General features: G+C 45.1%; 1 protein-coding gene across 2 annotated transcripts in view; it reads right to left on the bottom strand.

The window, feature by feature from the left end:
• Positions 1–11718, bottom strand: part of SNX25 (sorting nexin 25) — a 48049-nt gene extending 36331 nt beyond the window's left edge. The window contains exons 1-2 of one of the 2 annotated variants that reach the window (XM_083458096.1): positions 10758–11718; positions 1797–1881 (exon numbers count right to left, since the gene is read on the bottom strand). In XM_083458096.1, coding sequence (XP_083314222.1) covers positions 1797–1881; positions 10758–11264 — 592 coding nt within the window. In that variant the 5' untranslated portion in view covers positions 11265–11718. Of the gene's footprint in view, positions 1–1796; positions 1882–9667; positions 9833–10757 lie in introns of those variants that run through there. The other variant, XM_083458097.1, reaches the window with a different exon arrangement.
• Between the last annotated feature and the right edge of the window lie 473 nt (positions 11719–12191).

The following is a 12191-nucleotide window of genomic DNA, read 5'->3' as shown; positions in this document are numbered from 1 at the left end:
AGAATGAGTAATTTAATTAAGTACAACTGATAAAACACACTGTGTCACATGAAAACTAAGCTTTATTTTATGAAACTATTAACTACCCAGCTCTATCATACCTTTTTGGTCCGGCATGCCTAACCGCTTTATAGTCACATGTAGGTAGAAACATCTTACTGAGTTACAGTAAAAAGCCTCATGCTGCTCACTAAGACAGCTGGGTTGGTTCACCTCCCACTTTTTTACATCTGTTACTTCCACTTCCACAGGCATGACAGTTTGCAGATTTAGATGCAGCAGCAAATTAGCAGACTTTGCCAGAGCAGTTACCTGATTAAGAAGAGCATGTGAAGAGGGGACAAGAGGCCACACAGGTGCAACGCTTGTTCATGTAACAAACCTTACATAACATTAGAGGTGACTGAACCCACTATCAACTGTGGATGGGCAATACAAAGTGTTGACTGGTTTTGGTTCCAATGTAAATCCATGCGCTTCTACCCACAGCTCCTTAGCACCGAGCCTCCCATCTCTGGTCACTAGATCTCAACCCAATGCATGAAATTTTCTGCTAATAGCAACCACACCAATCGCCAACATTGCATGGCTGACTCTTCCTGCCTCCACAATTAGAATGCTCATGGTTAAGCCCCATGCAAGGCTACTCGCTACCACTGCAACACAGCCTTTGCAATTCAGCATTCATTTACAGACAGAAGCTCTCTAAGAGACAACAGAAAATACTGTCCTTTATCTGCTGGCAACTCAACCTAAGCCTTGTCTTCACTCTTTTTAATTAAATTATTTGGGTACTGCCTTTAAAATATCATTCCTAGGCTGCACAATACATTTTATAAAACAGAGACACACTTGGGATATATCAGCATCGTATATTCTTTTGATGACAGGTTCCTGAGTTTTAAAAGGCAGCTATTACAGACTTGGATTGAATCACATCTCTTACCCACAGTGTTTGCCCTAACTGCCTGCCTACTCCAAGAAGAAACCAATGCAAGAGAAGTGGATCCATGATCATTTTCAAGGCCAGCAGCACGGTTCTCCAATACTGAATAGGTGATAATTTAAAAAAGGAAAAAAAGGAGGGGGGAAATAGACCACCTTGGCTGTGAGTCCTAGAAGACGTGCTCCTTGTCTGTAAGGAACCTTGAGCAAGATTTGAACTGTGGAAAGGTATGTATGTATGTAATCAGTGCTATTTATCTAGAAAAAGTGGTGCCGGAGCTCACCATGAACTTCTCCCTTGTTCTCTTAGAATAGCAATAGCATCCACCTGAGACATGCAGGAGCTGAGCTCCAGTGAGCTTTGGCTGAAAAAAAGGCATGTATGTAATATAAACCTCCAAATGTAGAAAGGAACGAGCCAGGTGTGCTCACTACGAAGACTACTGTTCTTGTTTATTTGAGTAGTCATATTCTGCCTTGTCCAATGAAGCTTCAATTTATTAGCCAGCGTCCAGTCTGTTGTGTGTTTCCAACTGCAGTCCCTCGTGCCACCTCCAACTCTATTCCAGAGGATCCCCTGATCTTTCACAGTTGAAAGGGAGAGCTGAGACCCAAGAGCACTCCCTTCTGTTAGGGGAACTCCACTCATGGATCCAACCAACCATACATCTACTTTAGACAATGACAGCACAGTTACTGACATTCAGATTCCATGCTACTAGTTAGGCAACCTGAATGTCTCCCAAAGTACTGTGGGTGGGTGGGAGGGAGGTCCTCAAATTTTTATTTTACAAAATTCCATTGTGTGAAATATTTTTTTCATCAAATAACTGGTTATCTTTGAGTCCTACCTTCTTTCAGAGCTTTATCCATGTTATGAGAAATCATCAGTCTCCTTGACTGGACAGATTCATGTGCGTTTCCAGATAAAAGAGTCTAAAAGAAAGCAAACATGCACACACCTAAGACATGGATGAATGCAGTATTTAAATAATGACATTTGATTGTTAAATCCAGCAAAGCACACACTACGTTCGAGACATCTAGCCCAGCCTAACAGTCATTTAAAAAATAAATTTCTTTCCAAATCTGGAGTTTGCCAAAACTCCGAGCCACTCTCCTAACTCCAAAGGTTGCTCAGTTTTTTAAATGACCAATTTGAAATGAGAAAATTAAGTTATCATTTGCAAATAAAGACATGTAAACTAATAAGGGAAAAGAACCATTCATCTTCTAGAAATGTCAACCCAAGCAGATTTGATAGCCACAGTATGCAAGATAAGAATACAACCATATACATGAAGTCACAAAGAGTCAACATTCAACATTTGCTGCCAACATGATCGGAATCAACACCTCACCTAGGAGGACTTCCTATACAGCTGAATGTGTCCAATAAATGTGCATCTCCACAGATAAAACTGTCTTCCTCAAAGCTTCTCCATCTCCAATGACTCTAAAAGCAACACTATGCAAAAAGGGTGATTCAGTTGTTCACCCAAGTTAGCACCAGTATTGTCTTTGACGTGCAAGACGACCAGCAACATCTTTAATCACAATAACCCTCAGAATAGGTATTTACAGCTTCGTTTAGATGGTGTGAGGCAAGCCACCATGTCATAAATCACATTACATACACATACAAAAATGCAACATATATAGTATAAATAATTCATCGGTCAAAATATTACAGATACTGAAAGCACCACTCCCATCCTACCCTGTTTCCTGGAAAAAATGTGATGTGATGTGCGAAATCTGTGATCAAGATCTCCCTTTTTGTTTTGTTCTAAAAGTAGCAGCTTGGGGAAGGACTCATATTGGGCTGGGACCACTGTAGTGGGGAAGGGGGGGGGGTGAGTGTCATATATGGTAGCAGGTATAGGGCAGGGCTTGGCCAAAATGTCCTGGTGAGCCAAATGGGGAGTCTTGGCAGGTCAAATTTGGCCCATGGGCTGGAGGTTTCCCACCCCTGTGCAACATGGAATGTAAGTGCTCTACATGGACAGTACGGCCTCTCATTTCATGGGGATGCTGAACACTGGTAACTGTATACTCAGCGTACTTTCTTCTTATGTACACTTCTGAATCACACTCAAGCGTTATGAACATATGAAACCACTTTATACTCTCATGCCATTGGCCCATCTACCCCCATACTGTCTAGTCCAACTGGCAGTAGCTCTCCAAAGGCTCTTAAAACCAAAACATTAAACGCAACGATATAAAAAAAGCAATTACGAAAAGCAGCAGAAATAAACACACACAGTATAGCATACAAGAGGGGTTTTACTAAGAGCATTTGCTTGGCTTTGAAATGCCAAGCAAAGCACCATTCCATATTTGGGGTGGACCATCAAGTAGGGAAGGTCCTTTCTCCTGCAGCCACCTGCCATGCCACAAATGTAAGGGGCACTCAAAGAAGGGCCTCATATGCTACAGTGCTAACCCCACTTTCCTAAGTCCCATTGAATACAATAGGGATTACTTCCAGGACGACATGGTTGATCTGTACTGTTATCGTATGGCAGGTACGTGTGGAAATGAACAGTTCTACTGGCTTCAAAAAAGGTCTAAACTAGGTCAACAAAGGAGCTATGGCCCTCTCCGCAAAGCGTTCTCAGATATTCAGTTCAAGCAACCAAACACAGTTCTGTGCATATTTATCTCTCCCTCTTGGTTATCTTCAGTCAATGAAAAGAAACAGAAAAACCAGCACCATCAACAAGCCCATCAACTTTTTCTAGGAAATTATGAGGAGGAACAAAAACAGGCATAGCGCCAGGAACATAAAAATAATGGAATGTCCACAAAAGAAACATCTTATTTCACCCTAGGGCCCAAATGAAAAACTCAGGTTGTGAAGGAGCAATACTAGATGAGTCACACATGCTTAATGTTAAATATTGAGACAATTAATATTCCTCAGTGGATCCTGCCCTCTCACTCTGGGTGTCAATTAACGCCAGATTTAAGTTTTTAATGAAGAGTTGCTGCTTCTAATAACATTTCGGTATTAGTTCTCTGGCCTGCTTTGGATAATGATCCTCTGGGTCAAATGAGCTGACATATGAACAAACCTTTTGCCTGTGCCCACAGCCCTTCTGTTGTAGAAGCAATCAAACCAATAAGACTAGCATTTCTCATTTTGTACAAACAGGAAAACTACGGGTTACTAGTTTTCAAAGAAGCCAGGATGTAAAGCCAACTTCAACTATGGTTAAAGGCTTCTATGTTTGATTACTAATGCTACAAACGAAGGACTGAAGGGGGCATATATGTGGGCAAAGGTTTGTTCCTATGCAGGGCTTTTTCCCCCAGCCAGAGCTCACAGGAGCTCAGCTCCAGCACCTCTCAGGTGGGTGCCATTGCCATTCTAAGAGAGAATCAGAGAAGTTCACAGTGAATTCTGGCACCTCTTTTTCTAGAAAAATAGCACTGCTCCTATCTCAGCTTATTAAACTGAAATATACGGCCTATTCTCAGATTCACGTACAGAGGAAGGCCACTTTTGTGTTGCTTTAAGTACACATGTCTTAACTGCTTCCTAATCATTATTATAAAATGTATTATTATGATTATTAATTAAATTTGCATAGCACCGTCCCCCAAAGGCAGTCCCGTTGCTCTGTCCCAGCTCCTGCCAACCTAGCAGTTCGAAAGCACGCCAGTGCAAGTAGATACATAGGTACCACTGTGGCGGGAAGGTAAACAACGTTTCTGTGCGCTCTGGTTTCTGCCCCGATGTCCCGTTGTGCCAGAAGCGGTATAGTAATGCTGGCCGCATGACCAAGAAAGCTGCCTGTGGACAAACACCGGCTCCCTCAGTCTGAAAGTGAGATGAGCACTACACCCCATAGTCGCCTTTGACTGTACATAACCGTCCAGGGGTCCTTCACCTTTTTTTTTTTAACCTCACAACATAAACATAAAATGTAGAGTACACATATCATTTATTTGGACCAGGATCTAAAAAGCTAATGTAGGGATATTTTATGCTACTTTAGGGATACTCAAGAAATTTCTGTTGTTGTTTTTAACTCCCTCAGACCACCCTCTTCCAAATGCTGTATCACAAACTGTTCTAGAAAGTCCCCTCATTCAAAAGTGATTTACTATGATCACACGGAGTTGGATGTTCGGATCAAATGAGCCCACAGCATCTGGAAATTAGTTACACAATTATCTGAATCTCAGGCTTGAATGACAAGTAAGCTAATATTGGGTAGCTTACCCCTGAACTGAATAGCAGAGAAGCCAGGGAGTGGGTGGCTGTTACTTACTAGAATGAATGAACTTCTCCAAATCCTTAAATAACATTTTTTTTAAAAAAATCATGTCAAGAAATACCTCACTAGAAAGAGTACAGGCTTGCTGGGAAAGGATTTAAGCAATACAAAACAAATCTTATCGCATGCAACTGCTTCTCACTGACCTACAAGAGTGCTCTGTTTAAAATGTGTTTACAGCAACAGAACTGACACCAATGCTGAAAAATTAGGAACAAAAGCAGGGGGGCGTGGGGAATCTCAAGCCTGAAGGTCAAATGCTTCCCAGCTCTCAGAGCTCTCTCAAGGCCATAACTTTTCTAGGGCTCTGTGGTCTATTCTCAAGTGCTTTTGCCTGGCTGAAATGTGTAACAGAACTATGGCAATGCCTCTTGCCTGTCTGGATAGAAAGATGTGTTTATGTGGCTGCATCCACCACTAGTATGCAATACTGCTCATGAAGGAATGTGCTCCTTTGGCTGAATAATGTTCATCCCCAACAAACTAGAGTGAAGTTCTGAGTTCTGACTACAAATACCGTATTTTTCGCCCTATAGGACGCACCGGCCCATAGGACGCACCTAGATTTGGGGGGGGGGGATAAAGGGAAAAAAATCTTTCCCCCCCAGGCGCGGGGCTGGGGCGGGGGAAGCCCAAGCTTCCCCAGACCCCAGAACGGGAGCCAGAGCGATGGCGAAGCCGCGCTGGGCTCCAGAGGGTTGCGCGGAGCTGCGTGAAGCCCAGGAGTGCAGGCAGCTCCGCGCAACCCTCGGGAGCCCGGCACAGCTTTGCACCGGGCTCCGGAGGGTTGCGCAGAGCTTCCTGAAGCCTGTATTCGCCCCATAGGACGCACACACATTTCTCCTTCATTTTTGGAGGGGAAAAAGTGCGTCCTATAGGGCGAAAAATACGGTACTTCCATTACATTTTATGGATAATAGTTATCTACTTGCAATATTTATATCCCACCCAGAACGAGATTCTCTAGGCTGCCTATGGTAGCAATAAATAAATAAAAGTTACAATACAATTAACCATAAAAACAAAATATTGTACCATGCAGATAATAATTTCCAGTCTACAAAACACCCACAATTTGAAATGTTATTAAAATGTCTACAAATCAATCATTACACACACAAAAAAACCCAGATTAATTACCCCTTCATTCTTTACTCATTTGTACTGTCAATAGTTAAAGAGTAGCATACAGGTGGATTTTTCTATTGTCACTATATTTTTACAATCTGAAACTGAAGTTCCAAAGCATGTCCGGACCACATGTGAGGCCGGGGGGGAGGGGGGTCTTGTCATCTGGGCAGCCCAGAATAGGGCTGCCATATTTTGAAGAGCAAAAAAGACGATGCTAAGCAAATACAGTGAATGCTCGGGTTGCGAACATGATCCGTGCGGGATGCACATTTGCAACCCGCTGCGTCCGCAACCCGCAGAGGCATATCTGCGCACGGGCGGGTTGCGATTCGGTGCGTCTGCACATGTGCAAAGCGTGATTTAGCATTTTTGTGCATGCGCGACCGCCAAAACCCGGAAGTAACCCGTTCCACTACTTCCGGGTTTCGGCAGTCCGCAACCCAAAAAAACGCAACCTGAAGCATCTATAACCTAAGGCGTGACTGTAAATGCAATTTGTCCCAAATTTTACCCCTGAAAAAGAGGACGTGTCCAGGAAAAAGAGGGCACATGGCAACCCTAGCAGGAGCTCCATACAAACGGCCCAGGCTTGTGCTACAGGAATGTCACTTCAGTGATTTCACCCCCGTAGGCACACTCCATTGTCTCTCGAGATGGATGCATGCCAACAACAACAAATATGGATTTTGGAATTTCTCTTAAACGCAGAGCATTCGCAACAAGTAAAATACCCTACTCTTTCATGGTGTAAAATACCCTACTCTAAGCAGCTTCTCTAAAATGTTACCCATTTTCAGGTAACCTACTTTAGCATGCCACCAGTGAAGAGCAAGCAAGCAAGCAAACAAACAAATAAAGCAGAACAGGAAAGAAAAGAAACTAAGTGCTGCAATTATAGAGCCTTGGTCTGAGGGACTTTGTGATTTCCTTAGGATTTTCAACACTAGCTGTGTTTGAGAGCCACTTCTTGCCCTGACTTCCTCAAATGGCAAAAAGGAAGGTTGCTCCCTCTTTCCCAGTCAGGAAACCAACCTTGCGCATTTTGCTAGCTACAAGATTGGCCTTTAACAAAATATCTGAAAATAAATGAGATATTGTTAAGGCCACCTATAAAACTGCACCGTAAATGTGTTGTTGTTGTTTAAAAAACCCACCAACGAAAGCATACCTGCCTGTGTCAGATAAAGCTGGACAGACAGAAAGGTAAAGGAAAGGGGGAAGGATGCTTGAAAAGACTAGAGGTGCATATAAAAGAGTGCAACCAGAAAGGAGAAAAGCAGCATTTATAAGGAAAGCTCCACCCCTCAAAAAATGACAGCTAGCAGAGGCACATAAAAAGTGAAAGGACTGTGAAGGATTTAATTCTACTGCCTACAAATGCAAGAGAATTTGCAATTGCAAGGTTGCGTTTCCGCAAGTAATCAAGGGGCTGCTCTCATCTAAGAATGTTATCTAGAGACAGAATCCAAGCAACAAGGACAAGGAGTACCCACTCTTGAAAACTGGAAGACAAAAGATAGCTGTTATCAATAAACTACACATTAGGTCATACTTCAGAATGAAACCGATTCTAGTGCTAAAGGCCAATTAGCAGTCTAAGTATACAAACCACTAAGGATCCAAAAGTTTATTATATTCTATGACTATTACTTCACAAAGCCAAACAATAGTATATCCAATTAGCTCTTGCAAAAAGACAAGCAGATTAAAAAGTGTTTTATGGGTCAGTAACTTCACCGGACTTTTTTTTTGCACTACCCTTCCTACATAGCTAGGACTTGGACTGGAGTAATTTCATGGGGATTTTTTAAGTGTATTTCCAGTTAAGCTACATTAGCAGATAAAGAACTAGCAGTTTTGTCTGTAATGATGCAGGGAGTAACAGCAGCTACCTGTGGATCAGCCATCACATCCCATGCGGCATGCTTTTGGTGGCACCTTCTCTATTTTTACAGGGGTAAAACAAACAGCCTGCCATTTATTCCACCCTTGCTAAACAAGCAAGTATCTTAAAGCCAAATAAAATAGTCTTGATCTTTGGTGGTTTGCGAGTGACGAGCCAAATCAATTCAAGTCTTGCAGCACAACAAAATCCATTGAGTTTGGAGGCTGACACCATTAGTGGATGGTTTAATAAATTGCCCAGATTAACGATAAGACAGCTCTCATTCAAAGAAGTTCCCAATTAAAACTGCAGGCTAAGGCAGGTTCTACTGCAGAATTTTTCCAATTACACACACACACACACACACACAGAGAGAGAGAGAGAGAGAGAGAATGGATATACACATGGAAATCCCATAAATGGGGGAGATAAATCCAACTATATGCCTAGTTCCAATGCCAACAATGCAAAATAATTTTGTCTGATATGCAAGGCAGATGATATAATCAGTAGGTTTCACATCAGTGTGCATTACTACTATGCTTATCATGTCCAGAATTTTGCTGTGATTATAGTAGCTGGCTTGTGGTGGCCAACAAATCAGTTGACCAAAATCATAGACACATAAAATTCAAGGCATTGTCTGTCCAATTACAGAATAAGGAAAAAATGTTACAAGTTTAGCTTCTATTTATATGTGAGGCTGAATAAACAGCTCTCAATCAAACATGCATCTACTGTGCTTCACACTGATCATTCCCCTCTGGATATAATTTGTAAGAGTATACTATGATGTGCAACGAACACATCTGTCTAGTCTGGTCCTGGGATACTACATGCAATCACAAGGTGGGGTACATTTTCCTTGAGAAAAGAAATATAGGAAAATTGTCGTGTATGAAGCAGGCTTAAATTCCTGTGTGATCAACATTATGAATTGTTTTCAGCAGATCTGACACTCTACAATCAAAATTAGCTGTGGCAATTCAAACACTGTTTCCCACTTATCCTCACAGCAAATAAGGAATGACGGTTCTTCAGTACCGTATTTACTCGGATGTAATGCACACCTTTTTTGGCCAAATTACATTGCGAAAATTAGGGGTGCGCATTAGATTTGATGGCACATATACATTCGCCAGCAAATACTTTTCTGGTTTCAAGGTTTTGAAAACTGAGGTGTGCATTAGATTTGATGACGCATTAGATTTGCGTACATACAAATCTGTGTGGGCTGCACCACTTCAGCTGGCATGGGTGTTCCACCACTAAAAACCTCAATGTAGAAAACTAGATATTCCGGAGCTGGTGAACATCTAACTTTCTACATTTAGGGAGCACAGGTGTGTGCGTGTTTTGGTATAGAGAAGAAATCCACTTTGCAAGCTCCCCTTTGTAGTGGTAAACAAAAGTTTACCAAAAGTAAGAATGAAGTGCAGATCCTTCAATGTCATCAAAATCCTGTACAATATGGTGCCTTCATCCTCATCTGCTGCTTCTCATAATTTGGCATCCCTTTAATGGCACCCCCCAAAAACCACTGCCATATAAGTGGGCTGTATCACCCTGCCTGTTCAGCCAGCTATAATGTAAAAGCCAAATGGACAAAAGAACACCTCAAATTAAACTGAATAGGGGATACGTTTTTCTGCTTTTTATTCATAAGCACGTAGTATTTAGGAACACACATTTGAAATTGGCCAGCTTCACCTACTGAACCAGTTCTATTTATTTACTGTATTTCTGCATTGCTCGAAAGGGTTATCTGAGTGACATGTGGTTTAAATGAATAAAAACAGTGAGAAAGCAGTAACCCAAACGAAATACAACCATTGCAGGGCAGCATTAAAACCTATCAACAGAACAGCACACACTTTCTAGTGTTGCTTGTTGTTAATCCTACTTTGAACAAGTTTACCAGTATTAAGCTTGCAGGCCTGAAATAATCCTCTGCTACTTCGGGCACTGCAGCCAAAATAACTGGAGCAGCTGCACTGTCACTGCACAGGTGAATAATAGGAGACCGTCATCTTTCAGCAGGGAAGCGGGAGATGAAATTAGGTTTCAGGCCGCTATGCAGGCACACGCGCAGTCCAGGTACACAGATCCCCCCCCCCCCTATTCCTATTTTGGTATGAGATATTGAGGTGGGGGCGGGAATCAAGCCTAGACCACCTTACACTTACTTGCTAAATTTAAAAAAAAGACGCCTGGACTCCAGTCTACCTGAACATACTATCCGGGGAGGCCTACAGTTGAACCCCAGATGTCTGGGGAAGGCTGAAGATCTCTGCGATTCCCAAGTTGGGAAGAAAACATACTCTGTATGGGCTCAGAGGCACTGTCCACCCCACGGAGCTGAGAACCCAAGGAGAGAGCACAGTACACGGGCAACTCTGGGCTGAACTCCAGCCCTGCTTTGGAAGGCAAGGCATGCACTCTGAAAAGAGTCTGCAAAACTTAATTCGGCGCAAGGCAAGGGGTCCATGGCAGGGGCACTTGCTTACCACGGCAGCTTGCAGTAAGGGAGCGGCGTTTTCCCTGCCGGGGTAGCGGCAGTTCCAGGCAGCGCGGAAATCCGGCGGGGGTCTGAGGCGGCCGCGGCTCCGGCTGACGAGAGCCAGCAAGGTGCCGACTACGAAGGCGCTGGCGGCGCAGGCCAGGTAAAGGGCCAGCTGGAGCAGCAGCAAGGCCAGGCTGGGCTGCCCGCCGGCCTCGGCCGCCTCCTCGCCGCCGTCGCCCTCCTTCTGCCGACCCAGGTAGAAGAGGGACACCGCCAGCAACAGCACCCCCAGTCCGGCGGCCAGCATGGAGCAGGGCAAGCCGCGACCAGTCGCCGCCGCCGCCTCGTCGTCCTCTTCGGCGGCGGCGGCGGCCGGGACGCTGCCGCTCCCGCACGACTCGCCGGGACTCTGAGCTGCAGGGGAGCCGGCGGCGGCCGAATCGAGCTGCCCGCTGCTGCTGCTGCTGCTGCTGCTGGAGGGCACGTTAGCGGCGTCGGCATCAGGGAACATGCTGCTCCAGGCGTCTCCGGGAACCAGCGCATCTCCCGCCGCGGGGGCCCCCTCGCAAGGTCGCGTCCCCCCCGTCAACAAGACTCAAAGCCCCGCATGGGCGCAGGCAGCTGGCCGGGCTCATGCCCGGGATCCCCGAAGGGACGCGCAGCTACAGCGACGCAGCCGGGCCGCCTAACTGCGAACAAAAGGAGCTGCTGCTGCTGCCGCCGCTGCGAGCGGCTCTCTATTTCATCGCATCTCGCGCAGAAGCCGGCGGAGGCCCCGCTGAGCCTGTTTGCGCGCCGCGGCGGCGAGAGGAGGAGGCGGATGAGGAGGAGGAGGGAGCGCCTGAATGACAGCAACTGCTGGAAACCGAGCCATGTGTGCTCCAGCGGGCAAGGCGGGGCCAGCCGCGTAAAGGCAGCAGCTCCGGGCCAGCTCTTGCCTTCCTCCCCTTGGCTGGTTGCGGTGTCAATCTTAGCGCTGAGATTCGCGCAGCGGCTCCGTCCTGTGGGTTTTCACTTCTCAGGAAAAGAAAAAAAGAAGTGCTCCCTCCAGCGGAAGTCTGCAAATCCTCCCGCGTTTTGCAATGCCTGGTTGTGATTTGAGAAGCATGCAAAATGCGCATGTTTCCAGTTGCATCCTGCAACCCAGCTACAAGATAAAGGGTGATAGCAGGGCGCTTTCAGCACCAAGAGTTATGCAGCTCAACCCTATGCATGGCCGTGAGTTCATAGGGTAAAGGGACCCTGACCGTTAGGTCCAGTTGTGGCCGACTCTGGGGTTGCGGTGCTCATCTCACTTTATTGGCCGAGGGAGCCGGTGTACAGCTTCCGGATCATGTGGCCAACATGACTAAGCCGCTTCTGGTGAACCAGAGCAGCGCACGGAAACGCCGTTTACCTTCCTGCCTGAGCAGTACCTATTTATCTACTTGCACTTTGT

This window comes from Podarcis tiliguerta (genome assembly GCF_965153285.1).
Source record: "Podarcis tiliguerta genome assembly, chromosome: 9".
Classification (NCBI taxonomy): Eukaryota; Metazoa; Chordata; class Lepidosauria; order Squamata; family Lacertidae; genus Podarcis; species Podarcis tiliguerta.
The sequence above is the reverse complement of the archived record's forward strand: the minus strand, read 5'-3'. Positions and strand labels throughout refer to the sequence as shown.